Source organism: Balaenoptera acutorostrata, chromosome 15 (genome assembly GCF_949987535.1).
Source record: "Balaenoptera acutorostrata chromosome 15, mBalAcu1.1, whole genome shotgun sequence".
In the NCBI taxonomy this organism is placed as follows: Eukaryota; Metazoa; Chordata; class Mammalia; order Artiodactyla; family Balaenopteridae; genus Balaenoptera; species Balaenoptera acutorostrata.
The window spans coordinates 68239026-68257668 of record NC_080078.1 but is presented as its reverse complement, the minus strand read 5'-3'; the positions used below and the strand labels follow the sequence as shown (position 1 = coordinate 68257668).

The 18643-nt window shown below is 45.9% G+C and overlaps 1 protein-coding gene across 3 annotated transcripts in view; it reads left to right on the top strand.

Annotated features, from left to right (window-relative positions):
- The window catches only part of TTI1 (TELO2 interacting protein 1), a 43470-nt gene that overhangs the window by 19994 nt on the left and 4833 nt on the right, over window positions 1–18643 (top strand). For all 3 annotated transcript variants that reach the window (XM_007193143.3, XM_007193142.2, XM_057528568.1), the window contains 5 exons: window positions 1181–1390; window positions 4302–4450; window positions 7434–7574; window positions 9880–10084; window positions 10377–10464. In XM_007193143.3, coding sequence (XP_007193205.2) covers window positions 1181–1390; window positions 4302–4450; window positions 7434–7574; window positions 9880–10084; window positions 10377–10464 — 793 coding nt within the window. The remainder of the gene's footprint in view (window positions 1–1180; window positions 1391–4301; window positions 4451–7433; window positions 7575–9879; window positions 10085–10376; window positions 10465–18643) is intronic.

Below are 18643 nucleotides of genomic sequence, written 5' to 3'. Positions count from 1 at the left end.
GCTCTCTGCTGCTCCCAGTTGCCTGGCCCTGGCGTAGCCCATCTGCTGTTGCTGTGGCTCTGTGCAGATGCTCCTTGATAGAAAAGAGATTAGCAGGTGCTAAAGGTCATCAGAAATTTCTCCCCTGCTGTCTGCAAAAGGAGGGCAAAAATTCAGGCCATAGGGTTTTCTTGTTGATTGATTCTTTAAGTATTAAGAGCCTTTTTTGAAATGAAGCTCTGGGGGACCCCAGTATACAAAAAGAGTTCAAATTAGAGCAGGGCTGGTGAAAGAAGGCATAGAAACCCTGTTCCCACCCTTTAAACTGCTGTCTCTGTGTGCCCTCCCTGTTGTGACCCTGAGACATTTCTGCAGAGCCCTAGGGCTCCTCAAGACACAGTTTGAAAACCACTGGTTCTGTAATGTTTAAGGCTTATTCTGCAGTGACACGTCAGAAGTATTGGAGCATCACTAAAAAAGGAAAAGCTTTGGAGAGAAAATGCCAGCCTTCTGAAGCATTTTATATCAAATACCTATGTGAGACTGTGTCCGTTCTCAAGGCTCTGCAGAGCCTCTCTTCCGCTAATGAGCAGTGTATCCTGCACTCAGAATTTTGTCACTGGTAGCTTTCCTCCAGTCTAGCATATTTATTCATTCAGCATATATTTTGAGCACCCACTCCATGCTGGGCATATTGGCTTTCCAGTGGTGATCAATGGAACACAGTGTCTAATGGGAGATTCAGACACTAAACAATACATACAAAGTAAATACAGTAATTACAAATTACTGATGAGTTGAAAGAAAAGAACATGGTGCTGTATAAAAGACCTAAGTTAGATTGGCGGGGTGGGGGTGGGGGTGTCAAGGGATGGCTTTACTAGGCAACGTATATTTGTATTGAAACATGAAAAATGATTTGGAATTAACCAGATGTTACATAGGAGGTTAAAGTATTCCAGATAGTAAGAACAGCATGTGCAAAGGTTCTAAGGCAGGAGGATACCTGGCGCGTTGGAGGAACCAGAAGATGGTCGGTGAACAGGCAGCCGGGAGTGGTTAGCAGAGGAGGTTGGAGAGACAGGTAGGGACTGGATCCTGTGGGCACCATGCAGGCCATGGCAGAGAGCTTATTCTACTTAGAAAGTACTAATGCCTGTTGTCAGTGACCAAGGTGATCATTATAACACTTTATTTATAGCCCAGTGGTTCCCAGACACAGGTCATCTCGGGCAACTCCAAGAGCAAAGTGTAGGGGAAGAGGGAAGTCATATGAGCCAAAGACCAGCAAGTCTTGAAAAAGGACTTGAGAATACCACAACAGCCGAAGACATTGAACAGTTTGTGCTGAACTACCTCAAGGAAAAGGATGTAGCAGATGGAAATGTCTCGGATTTTGATAATGAAGAAGGTAATTATTATTTATTTTGGCCTCAGCTGTTTTTTACTTTTGGAAGCAGATTATTATAAAAACAATGAAACATCATGATAGAAAGTTTGGGAATAAGAAAGGTCAAATAACCCCACCATGCTAACGTAAGCATTCTCACTTTGTAGTCTTTTTCCATCCTTTTCTATTGCAAACCTGTTTTTGTTTGGTTGCAGCCACAGTTTAAATGCATTATACCCTTTTTGCATTTAGTTATATAATAAGGAACTCTTCATGTTGCTATGGGGTTTTCATAATTAATGTTTTAATAGCTGCCACTAAGTATACATTCCCCTTGGGAAGTTTAGGTTGCTTCTAGCTTTTCACTCTAATAAACAGTGCTGCAGTGCATGATTCTATGCACGTGACCTTTTCCTTCTTTTTGCATATTTCTGTATAAATCTCAGAAGTGGGATTTCTAGGTCAAGGATAGGAACATCATGTTATGCTTGCCAAATTGTCTTTCAGAAAGGTTGTGGCAATTTACACCTTCTCTTCTGCAGTTCAGGATTAATACTGGTTTCACCACAAGCTTGCCAACATTGACTATTACCAGTTTTACTTCTTGCTAAATTAAAATGGTTCTCGTTATTTTACTTTGCATTTCTTTGATTGCTAGAAAGGTTGAACATCTTTCTATATGCATCTTTCCTAACAATTTTTTCTTATGCCCATTATCTTTTCATATGCTTTGTCCATTTATTTTATTTATTGGTAGGAGTAGATTCCACTGTTTTTCTTACCAATTTATATGATAAAGGAGAAGGGAGTTCAGGCTAGTTGAAGCTCTGGCCTATTGTTTTATTCACAAGCTCAATCTGGAGCTTCAGGTCACGGAAGGATTAATAAATTATTAGAATCGCCTCTGCAAATATAAAATGCCAAGTCATAATGAGCTTGGTGGTCTCAGAACTATCCTAAATCAAACTGAGTCCCAAATTAGTTTGTTAGGTTGGAATAGAGCAGATTTCTTTCTTTTTTTTCTTTTTTTTTTGGCACTCTACTCTGAGACTCTGGTGAACTGAAGCCAGTACCTCCAGGATAACAGGAAATAGTAGTTCAATGCAACTAACTGCAACAAATTCCTTCTAAATAGCAGGGAAGCATCACAAGGCCCAAATAATGATTTATGCAGGGTTGAGTTGTTATTCTCCCCAAGAACAGAATTCTCTAATCAGAAATCTATCAGGCTTTTTCCTCGCAGTTTTGTTTCTTGAGCCAACCCAATCCTTCTCGTAAACTGCAGCCCTTGCTCAAGCCTAGAAACCGTGAAGAAGAGGCATCTTGATCCCTCGTAATCCAGATTTGCCATTCTTGTTTGAAATTCTAGCATTGTCACTGAATCCATTCTTTCACGATTAGGATCTTCTGGTTCTAGTTGATGTTCGCTAGGAGCAGACTGAATGAATCAAATCTTTCTTCCAATAGCAAAAATCCACATCCCTCAGATAACATTTCGCAGTAGGTGAATTTCAAACAACAAATCCTCCTCTAGAAAGAAAAGCACAGCCTTATCATTCTTATAATTATCATTCATCAAGTACACACCACACACTTGGCATTATAAGGAATGTTTGGATTGATGTTGGTTTGACATGGGTTTTTTGTTTTAACCACAGTAAGAGCACCTTGTATATCTGAGGTCCCTTCCTCCAAGAAATCCAAGCATTCTACAAACGCATTTTCATTTATCTTTTCAGCGTCTGTTAGACAGGTGTGGACTCTACTGTAAGGTTCTGTTTTACCAGCAGAGGAAACTGAAATGGCAGAAAGTTAGGGGAGCAATGCTTAGCTCAGTGTAAATGAGCACAGCTGGTATTGAGGGTGTGGGGAGACTGGAGGCTATAAGCAGATAGAGGAAAACCTTCAGGGGAGGAATTTTGGCCAGGGTTTCATGCAACTCTCAAGTCTTTTTGTTGTTTTAATTTACAAACTTACACCTATCTCATGCAATGCAGCACTCCAGGCAATGAAAAAAATGATAATAGCTGGTAACATTCATCTCATTTAACTCTCTCAACAAGCAGATGAGGTATACATGCTTTATCCCTTTTTTTCAAATGAGGTGATGTGGGATGAGAGGAGTTGCTAATAGATGTGGAGGCAAGACTTTGGTCCTCTGACCAAACCCCATCCCTGTATATTGCACCAGGCTGCCCTGGTGTTGTCCCTCATACCAAGATGTGTAAGGCTTCATCTTGGCCCTCAGAAGATCTTACAGGCTGGTAGAGAAGACAGACATGTACCCCCTTTAGTCAAAAGATAAACCAAAAGGAAAGGAAAGAGAGTAAAGGGCCAGAGGCCAGCCAGGAAACTGCCAGCCTTGGAGCTCCAAATTAGAACCTTGCCCTCTTATGTTTTTATTTTAAATATTTATTAATGGCAACTTAGAAAAGACTAAAGATATAGGGAAAAAATAAAAATCATCCATTAACTCATGACCCCGTCTCTGTTAATATTTTGAACTTCCTCCTGTCTTTGTATAAAACTTTATATAATAGTGCTCACACTGTGTATGCAATTTCGTATCCTGCCTTTCTCTTTTTAACACAATGTTATTTCATAAGCATTTTCCCTTGTCATTAAAGCCCTTGGTAAACGCAAATTTTCAGGCCCTCATAATGTGCCATTCGTTGTATGGATATACCAGGGTTTATATAACCGTACCCCCTTGAGTGGACATGGAAGGTTTTCCCCCAGTTTTTAGCTGTTACAGGTAATGCTTTGGTGAATATCTTGACTCATAGCTTGACCCAAATTGTACATGGTTTCCTTGGGATCAGTTCCTAGACATTTTCCCTTGTAAGTCTTACTCCTGATCTGAAGGTGGGAGATCAAGTTGGGGTGGGGCATCTCTCGTAAAACACTGCCCCCAGTTACGCTCTTTTTCCAGAGGAGCAGTCAGACCCTCCCGAAGTGGATGAGAACGACACTGATCCCGGTGTGCCGCCACCACTGCCAGTGCAGATCCAAATAGCCACGGACGTGATGGAGCGCTGCATCCACTTGATGTCAGACAAAAGTCTGAAAATCCGCTTGAAGGTCAGTGTGCGGCCCTTTCCCTGCATTCACAGAGCTGCGGGACTGAGGTTTGGTCTGTTGGCAGTGACTACGTGGATGAGCAAGGAGCCCCCCCACCTCATCTCCCAGTGCATGTGCAGTGGCCGAGAGGAGGCATCAGGAGGAATTTATCTGTGGGATGCCAGTCTTACGTCTTTCTGTATCAGCCCAGAGGCCAAAAGGGATCTGAGTCCCCTTGGTAGAATTACAAACCACAAAGTTTTGGAACGTTATTGCATCTCCAAGGGGGAAAAAGTTATATGATTTGGAAAGGATATCACTTTCTGAGCTGACTTAATGTGGGACATAGGTTTTAATATTTTGAAGTGGTCATTCGTCCAAGCCTGACGCTATCCCTTGTCTCTGTTTCTGTTTCCATTTTCATCCTAGGCCTGGCACCAACACTTTTCTTAATCTTACATCCTTGTTTGCTAGCAGTTTCCCAAGCAGCCTCCCCATCAGCAAAGACTTAAACTATACAGTAGTGACTCCGATAACAGGACAGTGGGGCGGGGTGGGCATGGGGGACACAGCTTTCAGAATCACCTGGGGGCAGAGCTTACACCCAAAGGAAAGCACAGCCTGACCCATTCCTCCCTACCCCCAAACAGGAGTGAGAAACAGCCGCCTCCGTGCATTACTGATAGTGATGAGAGCACTTTGCCCTGGTCATGGGTGCTGGGCTGGGAAACCCTGACCCACAGATTACCTCACTCAGCATCTGGGTTTTGTGGAATTTGTTTAGTCTTCCCAGAGATACTTCTTAGCATTGTCGGTTTTTCCACTCAGGAGGCACTCTTCAGGAGCCTTTTGTTGGTGGTGTCTGGCTGATACATTAGTAAAGTGTCTTCCCTCTTCTGGAGGCTTTGTAGCAGCGTATGTACACTGTAGCTATTGAGAGCATCAGCACTGCACACCCGAGTTCCAGGCCTGGCTCTGCCCCTCGCTAGCCATGCCACCTGGAGTACGTCAGTTCACCTTTTTGAGCATCAGCTTCTTTATCTGTAAAATGAAAATGATGGTACCTACCTCACTGGGTCATTGACTATAAATATAAAACAGTTAGCATCAGGCATGGCATATACACTCATTCACTTATTCGCTTATTCACTAAATGCTTATTGAGGTCTGCTATAGGGCAGGCAGAGGGTATATAGAAGGAAACGAAGCAGACATGATCCCTGTCTTCATGGAACTTCCTGTCTCTCGAGGGGAAAGGGGTGATACACAAATACATATACGTGGAGGAAATGTTATGAAGGTAATAAGAAGGTTCTATGATAGAAAATTCACCCATGTAGTAAACACATTTTGGGAACCTACTCTACCAAACCCTGTTGAATAAGAGGGAGCTACATTCTGATTTAGACCAGTTGTCGGGTGATAATGTTTAAGTCAAGACTTAAAGGCTGAGAAGGAGCCAGCCCTGCAGGGGCAAACGGAAGGGGAAGAACATTCCAGGCAGAAGGGGAATGATTCACTAAAGTATGATGTAACTTACCCAGTTAGTGACAGAACTCAAATCCAAAGCCAGTCAGCGATACCAAAGCCATTTCCACCGTACTACTCTGCTCTCCTGAGGTTTCTCTTATTCCCCTGCCTCACTGTTCAGCCCTCAAGGGCAGGGCCTGTTTTGTTCTTTGTGTCTGTTCCAGTCTCCATGTGACCAGCACACAGTAGTCATCAAATAAGGGTTTACTGCAGACCTCACTCTGTCTTCCTGACTCAGACGTGTACCTTCCCCTGCTCTGGGAAGGCTGGCCCATCTGTGCAGGAGGGAAGCCTGCACTTGGTTATCATGGTGACCACTGCCTGTGACACTGAGCAGTTTGTCTGTCTTCAGTGAGCTTTGAGACATGAGAGATCAGGAAACACATTCTCAGGGAAGGTAAAAACCCCAATTTACATCTAGTCTACCCCAGACCTTTCTTCTGAGATTGACCTGTGTCCCAGCTGCCTACTTGACCTCTCCATTTAGAGGTACAGAACTTGATCTCACCCACCCTCCCGGTTTCCTCCTCCTCCTTTGTTCCTATCTCATTAAGCTGCACCTGCATCTATTCAGTTGCTAAGCCTGAACCCAAGCAGCTCTTTTTGATACCTCTCTTCATCTCCCCAGGAGCGAGTCCTTCAGCAATTTAAGCCATTTCGTCTCCAAAACAGATCTCAAACCCTTCACTTCTCTGCCTCGGCCACAACCACGTAGCCGCGTAACTCCCCGCCTCCCATGTGGACGTGTGCCGTGGCTCCCTCAAGGGCCTCCTCACTTCTTCTCACTCCCACTTCAAGTCCCTTCTCCACTCAGCAGCCAGAGTGGCCTTTTGAAAACATGAATTGTATCATAGCACGTGCCTGGACATTTCCATGGCTCCCCACCGCATTTAGTACAAAATTAAAAAGTCTTGATGTCGTCTTCGAGGTCCAGCCCCATCTTACCCCTCCTCTGTCATGCTTCACACTGCCCTGCTTTAGTTTTCTAAGCACTGCAAGCTCTCCCTCCTCTGGGTCTTCCTCGTTACTGTTTGCAGTTCTAGGAACACTCTTCCACTCTTGATGTGACTAGCTCCTCCTCATCCTTTATGCCTCCTTATAGAAGTCACTTCCTCAGAGAAGCCCTCCCAACAGTTTGTATGGTGTAGATCCCTCCCTTTAGTGCCTTTGCATTTCCCCCTTGACTTTCCTTCCTTGTACTTGTCACAATTGGTAATCATTCATCCCGTTATTTCGGTGTTATCTGAAGTCTTTCCCCACTTGACCATAAGCCAAGGAAAGGAAACATAAGTATTTTGTCCCTGCGTGCCCCCCACCCAGTACCTAGCCAGTGCTTGGCATGTAGTCAGGACTCTTAAATATTTCCTTGGCTCATGAGTTTCTAAGTTTCACTCTTTTAAAATGGTGACTTGATCCCAGGTATTTGGTTTCAAGCCTTTACTATCTGCTGAGATACTGTCCTCTTTTCTTGCAGGTTTTGGATGTGCTGGATCTATGTGTGGTTGTTCTGCAGTCCCACAAGAACCAGCTCCTTCCCTTGGCTCATCGGGCGTGGCCCTCACTCGTGCACCGACTCACAAATGATGACCCCCTGGCAGTGCTCAGAGCCTTCAAGGTACTGCACTGATGCCCCACCGCCATCAGTCATGGGGATGGAGGGAAGTGAGCACGGAGCTCAGTGGTGTCTTTTGGGGGTAGTTCTCTTTTTATCCAGTTGTGACCTACTATGCCTTGAAGAAAGTATATAGGCAAATAAAAGCACAAAGAAGAAAATAAAGTCAGTTTCCTTTTGAATTTGAAGCAGAGAGAACTAGTAGATGAAAAGGGCCACCAGTATTCATTGAGCACCTCCTCTGTGCCAGGCAGCATGCTTGGCACTTCACACATGAGCTCATCTCCATACAACAACCTTATAAGGAAGATACTAGTATCCCCATTTTTGACAGAGGAGGAAACAAGCCCAGAAAGTTAAGGAACTTTCTCAAGATCACACAGCTAGGAAGTGATAGTACCTGAATCTGAGTTCATGCCCATGTTCTGTGCACGGCACAAGAGTCAAGTTGAAGACTGACTAGGTTCTAGCAATGGGCATCCTCTGTGCAGCTGAGCGACTCTGGGCAAAGCCCATGACCACCTATCCCACCTTTCTCATAGTTGTTGTCAAGGATAAAGTGGGACTATTTGGTGAAATGCTTTGAAAAGTTAAAAGCCCTCTGTGTATGTAAGGTATTATTCTCCCTGACTTAGTTTGGCTTATATTAGCACACATATTTTGGCTTATTTATTTATATCCTTCCTTGTTCTAAAAAGCACTTAAGGCAAGTTACAGAGATACATTTACCATAGCAAGCTAACATAAATTAGAAGTGGGTGAGCAAGATGAGGCAAAGAAAAAAGATGCGTAGGATATAGAATGAAGCCAGGAATGCAACTAATATACTTGGCTAAAGTATTTTGTTTCTGTAAGATTCTTCAGCATATACTGGACCAAAATGCAAGCTTACATCTAAAACATATAAAATCGTTAATATTTTTTCCCAAAGCAAAATACACAAAATGACACACACACGTGCACGCACATGTGGGCGGTGGGGGGAGAGGGAAGGAGGGAGGTCTCGCTAAATCACTCAGATGTGCCGTTTTCCTTTATGAAAATTAATAGGTTATCTGAAATGACAGCAAGCATAGAAAAATGAAAAAATACAAAGATACGTGCACTGTAACTGAGGCTGCTTTTCCACTCCCAGACCCATTAGTGACCCTTGAGGTCCGTAAGCCCTTGTGCAGTCCTGCTGAGGGCCCTGAAATAAGTGCCTTGATCTCTACAAAGTCGGTAAATGTTCTCTGTCCTGGATATGCCTTGCTTACCAATTTTTTTTGTTAATTAATTTACTGAACTTATTTATTTTTGGCTGTGTTGGGTCTTCATTGCTGTGTGCAGGCTTTCTCTAGTTGCAGCGAGTGGAAGCTACTCATTGCTGTGGCTTCTCTTGTTGAGCACAGGCTCTAGGCACGCGGGCTTCAGTAGTTGTGGCACATGGGCTCAGTAGTTATGGCTCACAGGCTTTAGAGTGCAGGCTCGGTAGTTGTGGCACACGGGCTTAGTCACTCCGTGGCATGTGGGATCTTCCCGGACCAGGGATCGAACCCGTGTCCCCTGCATTGGCAGGCGGATTCTTAACCACCGCGCCACCAGGGAAGTCCCTTGCTTACCAATTTTTAAAGAAATTCTTATTATCCTGTATACTCAGTCTTGTGCAATGGAGCAAAACGTTTCAATATGTTCTGCTTGAGAAGGTTTAAAACAAGACATGCAAAGAGACTGCCTGTCGTGAAAGATGGAATGAGGGTGATGTACATAAGAGATTGTGCCGTGGAACAGAAGGAACTCTGACTCGGCTCTGCCCACTGGGGACCCTGCCCTGACCCAGCCAAGGACCTCAGCCAGCCACTGCCCTTTTCGATGCCTGCACGTGGCAGCAGCTGAGCTGGGCCTCAGCTACTGGGCCTGTTTATGTTTGTTCAGCTAGCTGGAGTTAAAAGCACAAGTCTTTCCTCAAGGGATGTTAGGAAGATTCAAGAGATGATCTATGTGCACTGCTTTAAGCTCTTTTTTTTTTTTTTAACAAAAAAGGGAGGGAAATCCAGGTATTAACCATACTATTCATCCAACCCAAGATTCCTTTGAATTATTCTCCATGTAATCTGTATTTATGGATAGAAGCAGCCATGCCTCGGGAGCAGAGACCTCCAAATTCATAACTGTCAGAATCACAAACCGTGGGCAAGGAATTAACAGCAATAATTCTATTTTTCTTTTTCAAGCAGAGACCTAGATGAAATTGAATTAGCAAACATTCTTTTAGCGCTCTCGCTGCCTTGGCAACGTTCAGTCACCGGGTTGGGGTCTGTTTCCACAGGTTTTGCGTACCCTGGGAGGCAAGTGTGGCGATTTTCTAAGGAGCCGGTTCTGCAAAGATGTCCTGCCAAAGCTGGCTGGCTCTTTAGTCAGCCAGGCTCCCATCAGTGCCAGGGCTGGACCAGTTTACTTCCACACGCTGGCCTTCAAGTTGCAGCTGGCCGTCTTGCAGGGCCTGGGCCCCCTCTGTGAGAGACTAGACCTAGGTAGGTACCAGCCAGTCTCGCCTGGGCACACACACTGTACACTCTGTCTCACCCCCACCCTTGCCCTCCTCACTTAGCCGTGCTCCTGTCATCTCCTGTCCTGTGCACATCCTTCCATCTCACTTTGGCCTCATTTATCCATTTACCTTGCTGTGTTTTGTGACTTAGGGATGGAGCACAGAGCCCACAGCATCTTGCCTAGCTGTTCCAGTTTCATCAGACAGCAGTTGGTTCCTGCTCATCCCCACTGAAGCCTGAGGGCCAACGCTTGTTTTGTTTTTCCTCTCTGCAGGTGAGGGTGACCTGAACAAAGTGGCTGATGCCTGCTTGATTTACCTCAGTGCCAAACAGCCCGTGAAATTACAAGAGGCTGCCAGGAGGTACGTCTGCTTGATCACCCGCATCTCTTTACGTTTGTCCTAAATTATAGATGATTTGCTAATGGGGAGCAGAGTTGAGGCATCTCTGTTCTTTTCTCTCCTCTCTCTTCTTGCCAGGTTAAGATGATTTCTTTAACTGTGCCAACATCTAGAGATGGTATTTTTACTAGACACATTTCTCTTTGAAAGTAACCTTTTCTGCTGCTGCAGCATCAGCAACAATTCCAAAGGGGCAAAAGGCAGAAAGGTGGTGTCTTGTAGGGGACAAAGCACTCTCCTGCTCAGAGGGTGATCGGCTTCTAGGCCCTACTCTTCTGGTGACCAGGTGACCCTGGCACCTCTCTCTCAGCTTCCTCATCCACAAGGTGAAAGCATTGGGTTATTGATCTAGCAAACCTTGGCTCCACAGAGCGTCTTAATGGGTGTCAGGTGCCGTGAACCCTCACAAATTGTATGCAGAATTGTATGTGTGCAAGCAGACATGTGCGTATCTGTTTCTAGACAGAGTCCACATCATTCATCCGATTATAATAGGAGTCTGTGAACCAAGAAACGTTCAAAACCACTGGACTAATGATTTAAAGGGCCTTTTCAACTCTGAAATTATGTGATTCTAATTTCTAAGAGTTTTACTTATTAGAGAGTAGCTGTACCACCTCTAACAGGAGAAGCTGTGTCTGGTTCCTAGAGTCCTAAAGGCTATTTATCAAAAGCTAAAACTCTGAGCACAGGAGCATTCCCCAGACTTGAGACCCAAAACGTACCCTGACCCCCTTTCCCCAGCTCTCCTTCTAGCCAGGCTCAGCCTGTGCCCTGCAACTGCCATCCCTGGACATCTGCAGCTGGGGCGAAAGCCGGCCGGTCTGGCCTGGCACTGCCTGCCGCTCTGGGCACTGCAGCTCCACCTCCCCGGGCAAAGAAACAGTCCTTCCCACTTCATCAGCTTCTGGAAACGTGTCCCTGATCTTCCTTGGTGGGGTAGGCGTCATCTTACTCCCTGAAGGGCTGAAAGGCTGCTCTGTCTGTGAAATGAGGAAAGCCAACTTGCTCCCTTATAAACCTTGCACTCTCTTGGAGCGATGGAAATATCTCTTTGAATTGATTTATTATCCTTTGCAGTTTTCTGCTCTTGATTTCCCCAGTTCCGTTTTTTCTTTCTGTCCCTTTCCTGTCACATCCCCTAGGCCCAGAATCCATCATGGTTTCTCAAGCACGGGGGTGCATGCCAAAGAGCTTCTTGTCCCCGGACATTCTTATTCCTTAAAGAACCAACTTAGGATGAAAATAGTCCTCCTCCAGGCAGTGTTCCTGAAGCTAATTGTGCTATGATTTAAAAGACAACTCACAGACATGATGAATCCATCTTGAAGCAAATTCTTCTGGGTGCCTGTTACAGCCAAGAGTCCCAAAGATCTGGTTTTCTCATTCCCTGTCCCATTCTACTCTTCCTACACCCGCCCCATACCCATCCTTCAAGTTTAGACCCATCAAACAAGCTAATATTCACAATTCATTATCTTTTCATTTCTAATTTTCTTTATTTGCTACTGAAAGCAGTTAAACCTGAATTGGACCTTACTGACTCTTGAGTTGGAATTCCAGGTGCCTTGCGGGGAGGAGATTGCAGCCAGACGGGCTGACTGCGGCGCCTCTTTGTTCCACTTGAGGTTGAGTCAGATGACCTCCCTCTGACGGGCTGGGCGGGGAGGAAGTGCAAGGTTGTCTGCTTTATGTACACATCATCTGCAAACTTATTTTGAAGTCAGGGAAAAAAATATCTGTGTTGTCCTTGATCAGGAGCTGATTCGGCATCTTGATTCAGAAATTAATAAGCTCTCTAAATGGGAGAAGCCGTCTGAGACAATAGGAAATCTGGTCTCTTTGTGAGTCTCATTACAGAGCAAAGAGAGGGAGATGGGTGGGCCGATTAGTATGAAAACAGTCAGGCCTCCGGGAACTAATGAATGAGGTCCCCTGAGTGAGACACAGTTCCCAGCTCAGCAAATGGCCGCACATCCATCCTGTTGTTTGTCCTGAATTCTTCTCTTTCCATCACACCCCACATCCATTCCAGAAGTGAAGCCTGTCTACCTAACTTGCGAAATCTCTCTTCAAACTGCTTCTCTTCACCTCCAAGCTGCCAGGGCAGGCCAGGTCACCCTCATCTCTTACCTGATCCCCTGCAGGAGCCTCCACCCCAGCCCCCCGCTTCCACACGTGCCCTTCAGTGTTCCCCACGCAGCTGTCAGTGACAGCTCCACCCACTCAGGGGAGAAGAGAAGGCTGTGTGTTCTTTGCCAGGGCCCAAGGGGGAGATCTGTAGCCAGAGGGTTACAAAAACTCAAGCTTCAGCTCCGTATTCAAAAGAACTAGTGAAAGCCAGAGCCGCCCAGAGACGCCCCAGCTCCCTCAGAAGTAGTGACTTTACGACACTGGGCGGATGACCGGCTGGCTTTGGATTCAGCAGGGCTGGTGAGGAAACCTGTGAGGGCAGGTGGCTGCTCTGAGGCCTCCTGCAGTCTCCGAGAGGTGGATGAGCAGCTGTGTCTGTGGGTCTGGCAGGTGGTGGTGGGGACCTCTGCAGGGCAGCCTCCCTCACGCTGGAATGGAGGCGAACTCGGCAGCGCCGTGAAAGTCCTTTTTTGTGTGCATTACAGATTTTTCCTTCCTCCTGTTTGTTTCTCCTGGCTCCAAAGAATGACCAAGCCTGTGTTTGCTTTTTTAATTTGTCATATTAAATAGAGCCTTTGTGGCAGGCTTTTACATCCAGGCTGTAAACTCTAGAAATGGAAATTGATCAGGGGGTGGTTGATATAACCAAGGTTGTAAATGCTAAGAACGGAGACGCCATTCCAGTTTAATGCTTTTATCTAGCAAATGTGCCTTGTAAGGAGGGCCATGAATCTTGCAACTTGGTTGGGGGCGGGGCGGGGGGGCGGCGGGTAAGAGCGAGGTATAATCTTGCCATTTGTTACCACCAGGTGTCACTGTGAACTGGCCATGCAAGAAAAAATACCGACTCCCCCAAAGTCCACCTAGTTAAATGACTTCAGTGGATAACAAATGAGAAAACCATATCTGGGGTATGGGAAGAGCGGTCAGCATATCATGAGCTGTAAATAAGGCCGAGTCCCTGAGAATAAGCACTGGATTACAAAATAACAGGTTATATCCGCCACGCCCGCATCTCAGCCTTGGCAGACTTAGCTGATATAAATTCTCCAGTGGCCCTGGAAGCCTCTGAGATACCTCCCAGCACGCAGTGGGCCTCCACAGTTCTGTGCCTTCCTGGCCACGGAGCTCTTCCTTCCTGCATATGAAAGGAATTTGAGATGAGAGCACATTCCCCAAATTTCTGTGTTTTTCCTTCCAACCAGTACATGCTCAGCCTGGTTCAACTCAACTCCATTAAAACCACACTCCTTGGGCCTCTCTCTGAGCAGCCTCTGAGGCTCCCTCTCTTGTGCCTAAATCAGTCAGTCTTCCACCCTGGGGCTACACGGAACAAAACCAGGCAATATCTATTTTTTAAAAGTTGAAGTCCATGCCCAACAATGCTCTTAGGCCACGTGGTTTCCACCCCCCAGTCCTACCTCCACCTGTTAACCCCAAAACCCAGGTGGGGACGCAGGGTGCCAGCAGGTAGTGACCAGCCTGCTGCACCTTCTGGTTGTACAGGTGCTGAATGCTGTGGTTCTTGGTATGTGTGGTGGGGAAGGGAGGGGCCCTCCCATCTTCCTCTCTTAGCCATTGTATGTACAGGCAAAGGGCACCAGTCTTGGAGGGGGACAAACCTAGGTTCACATCTTACTGGCTCTGTGACCTTGAGCAAATGACTTCATTTCCTTGCACCTCATTTCCTTCCTCTGTAAACTGGGTTTGGTGATAACACCTTCCTCCAGAACCATCATGCGGATGAATAACGTTAATATGTAAGAGAGTACACTCGGCGTTCATCCATTCTGCCGATTGGCTGAGAAGCTGCTGTGTGCCCGGCACTGTTCTAGGCACTGAAAATAGAGGGGAGCAGGAGAGAGGAGGCCTCTGCCCTCGTAGTGCTTACGTTCTGGAGTTTTATTTATGTGTGTATACACACCCTTATGGGAGATATATAAATTTGCCAAATATATAATGTGTATATGTTACATGTACACATATACACTTGGGCATGGTATTTCTTGTTGGAAGCCTGCTTCATCTTGACTGAAATCTAAACTGGGGTTTTCATCTCAGAAGGATCTTTTTCATGTTAATTGTTCTACCTCCCCCTACCGCCTTTTGCATGAGAAGCCAGGACCAAGAGTTTGAAGGTTCATTTACTGACTGACTTCCCCACTTTCTTTCTAGCAGTAGGATCCCAGCCCATCAAAAATGCAGCCGCTGCCTTCAAACCCTGGAGGAACTCAGACTGGCAGAGGCTCTTTCATTTCATCCCCGTCAGAGCCCCAACTCCTCGCTTTACCCACACGTGGGCCTATTATATTTGAATGGATCAGGAGCCGCAGAGGTGATCCAGTAGTTCAGCTGAGCTTGAAATTAGTAGCTCATCCCCTTAAATGGTGTGGGTAGTTTGTCTGAGCTTGGGCTGCAAAGCTGTTTCCTATGGAAATGAGGGCACTCCTAATGTTTTCCCTTTGGACATTCGATTAATAGTTGACAAATCCAGACCCAAGTAGTTAGCTTTCCCATTATCCATCTTTTGACAGGCATTGCTGCTTTTCTTTTCAAGGCTCATTGTTCTAAAAATACACTTAAATCTGAAGCTGTTCACTGTCATATATCGGCATGATTTCCTGGTGTCAAAGATAAGAGACATCTGCCATGCAGGTTACAAACAAAGTGGGTTGCTGGGTTTCAGATCTGAAGGCAGGGACCTCTGTGCTACTTAAATCAAATGCAGCCAGTCCTTCCCCTGCTTCCTTGGTGTTATCATGTGATTGATAATCTTCCAGGGCCATCCATTTCCCCACCCAGTTGGAAAGCCGAGTGTGGGGCGTACACGCACTTGTATATGCCATACTGGGTCAGGAACCACGATGCTCTTGATGGGAGATCGAGCCTGGTAGGTGGACCACGTGCACAAAGTAGATTTCAAATATCGGAAGCCTTGGCCGACCACAGGGTGGTCATTTCATCCCTTTGCAGGGGAGGCAGGAGTGAATGTTGATGATCTCAGTACCAAGTAAAGTAGCCAAGGACATGGCCTCAATTGTCTTATTATATGTGTATTTATTTAAAAGATGCTTTAGAGTCTCTTACTAGCCACGTACTGTGTTGAGAGTTCTAAGGTGAAGACCAAGGTAGAGTTGGCCTCACATCGCTGTTCAGTAGTGGTATACCCTTGGGCAAATTAATTTCCTTCTCGAAGTCTCAGTATCCTCATCTACAAGACTAGAATAAGCATATCTATTTTTTCCACCTAATAAAATTATCACAAAGATTCAGTAAAGTCATGTATATTAGTCTTTAGCACAAAATGTCAGCCCAGAGTTAAAAAGTCAATCAATAGTCGTTGTTATCAGTATTTAAATTCCTCCTTATTCCAAAAAAGACCTAAATCATCTTATAAACTTAAGTGTATGCAGCAAGGTAAATAAGAAGTGAAGACATTTTTTAAGGGAAAAATAGTAAGAGGGAAAACAAGGTGAAGCCAGGGTTGAGGTTAATATATAAAATGCAGGCTTTGAACTCTTCACCTCCGCTAGAGATGAGCCTGCAGCATGGCTCTGGGCCTCCTAACAGACAAGGCAAAGAGGGAAACGCATCTGCTGCGCAAATTCCAGTCATTACTGCAATAAGAAAAGAAAGCTTTTAGAAGGAAGCACAGCTCTGGAATTCCCTTGGTGCTGAACCCTGAGAAAATTTCCCCGTGGGTCATCTTAGAAGAACACTAGGTACCATTGTGACTGATTATTCCTAATGTCCTTGCAGTAAATGCAGAAGTACATTTCCTAGAGCTGTTTCTGATGGCTCCATCAGTGGAGGCTGCTGGCTTAGTGCCAGAGCGTGGGTTACAGGAAAACAGTTCGGGGGTGGCGGGCAGGGGGGCGCAAAACAGGTGGGCTGCCACGAAGATGTCTTTATCTGCAAGGGTGTGCATCTTTAGGGAGGACCAAGGAACACGGCCTGCGGCCTGAGAGTGCAGACGGCCGGGGCCACTTTGAAATCTGCGCCCAGCAGCGTTGTCACCATGGGATCTAGGCCGACGGGGGGGGGCCTGGAGCGGGGAGAGCTGGCCAGATGGAAAGGGCTGCTTTTAGATCCTGCCCCAGTGGGATTTAAACCCTTCTTGGTTCTGGCTTATTTTTGAATTGTCAGTAACAGATTGGGCCTCTCAGTGCCATATCTTTTTAAATATGCGCAAAGCAATGGAGTCATTCCACAGCGTCTATGGTACTTTGTCTTGTGGTACTTTAGGGACTCGATTATCATCGTAAGCTTCCACTGGTGTTTATGGTTTTAAATCCTGTCCCCGTTGCATTTAAATATTTTTAATATCGGCCTCTGTGTGAGTGTGTGGGTTGGCGATCGATAGATGAATGACTGTGAACAGGTAAATAGAGTTAAGTCGAATGAGTATGTATAGCTGCAGAGGTAATTGGTAGTATTTATTTGGAGAGTAAGTTGTTGCTTCAAGTCATAATCCTCCATTTCCAACATTTAGAAACAAAAAACGGCCCGCGTGCAGGGGAAGATAGCTAAATTGAATAGCAAGAAAGGACAGGCTTGAAATACTGGTTAACCGATGAACCGAGACCCATTAGAGTAAATTACTGAGTATGGAAGCATCGCCCCATTGCTTGCTGGCTCGGACACGTCGACACCCTGAGCATCCATTTATTTAAAAGGAAACACACAGCCTCACTTGTAGCATCATCATGTACGGAGTCATGGGAGAAGAGATGGCCAGAGGAAGAAAGAGCGTGGAGGCTGTTCTGCCAGAGGGGAATGACAGGGAAGCCAAAGTAACTCTGCAGGTGTGCCTGCTTTCCAACAAGTGAGTTTACCCTCTGCTTGCATTTAGTTGTGCCCACGTAGAGATAGCCTGTATCGTGTCCCTAAGGAGACACCCTGAATAACTTCTTTAGATGCCCCCAAATAAATAAATAAATAAATAAGTAAACATCACAAAGCCGCAAGTTCTTTACCACCGGCGTTTACGCAGACAGCTCACGAGAGCATTTTATAAATCCAGAAAGAGACAAGGAGCAGCAGATCCCTCAAGCAAGTAATTGACAGAGAAAGAATAGCCTGTCACCCAGGGGAGCTGGGAGCTCTGAATTTCAGTTAAGTTTATTTAGCTTTGCTGGGTCTCGATTGGCTGGTGGTTTTCTAGAGCTCCCCTTGAGCAGGTGTTGTCTAACCCAAGATGGTGAGGACATACTCTGTAATATTTGCATCTTCAACAGAGGGGTGTCTTTTTGCTGCATTTGGGGTGGAAGGGCCCATGATCCAGTCCCCATGCTTGAGAACTGCTGGGAGTGTTGGAGCTGGAAGGGGGTTAGAACCGATCTGATTGATGTACAGAGAAGTGACTTGCCATGTCCCCACCTCAGGAATCCTTCCCCCGCTCCGGCCCACCCGTGACTTGAGCCTGGCCCTCTTCACATTGCATCATGGACTTCTGTGGTCAGTCTGTCCTCCCCACCAGACAGGGAACCCTGAGGCCAGAGCCTTTGTCCATCCGTCTTTGTGTCCCACGCACCTGACGCAGTGCCTGGGCTGGACCAGGCGCTAGTAAACATTTGGTGAACCACGCAGAGAGGGAACCAGACCCGGCCAGCCAGATTCTAGCAGCACATTTCCCAGCTCCCCAGGCGACCTCGCCCCCAGCTTTGTCACTCGGAGCACCTGATGTTGATCATAAAGGAATGAGTTGCTTCTATTGGTTTGGTGTCTGGAGTTTATTAGGTACTTACTGATACCCGTCAATTGTAGATAGGGCTGAAGTGCAGGGAAATGGCTGCCTGCATGAAGTGAAATTCAATAAAGCCGCATTTTAAGTGAAAAATCAGTATAAACACCAGGCTTCTTTGCCATGGAAACAGAGGTTGCTTAGAAACTGCCTAACGGCGAGTTCTAAATTTTTTAAAGTCAAGTTAGCATTTAAGCTACACGGCCCTACCGGTTATTGAGAGATAATCACTCGCCTCAGGACACTCGGAGGCAGGAGGTACAG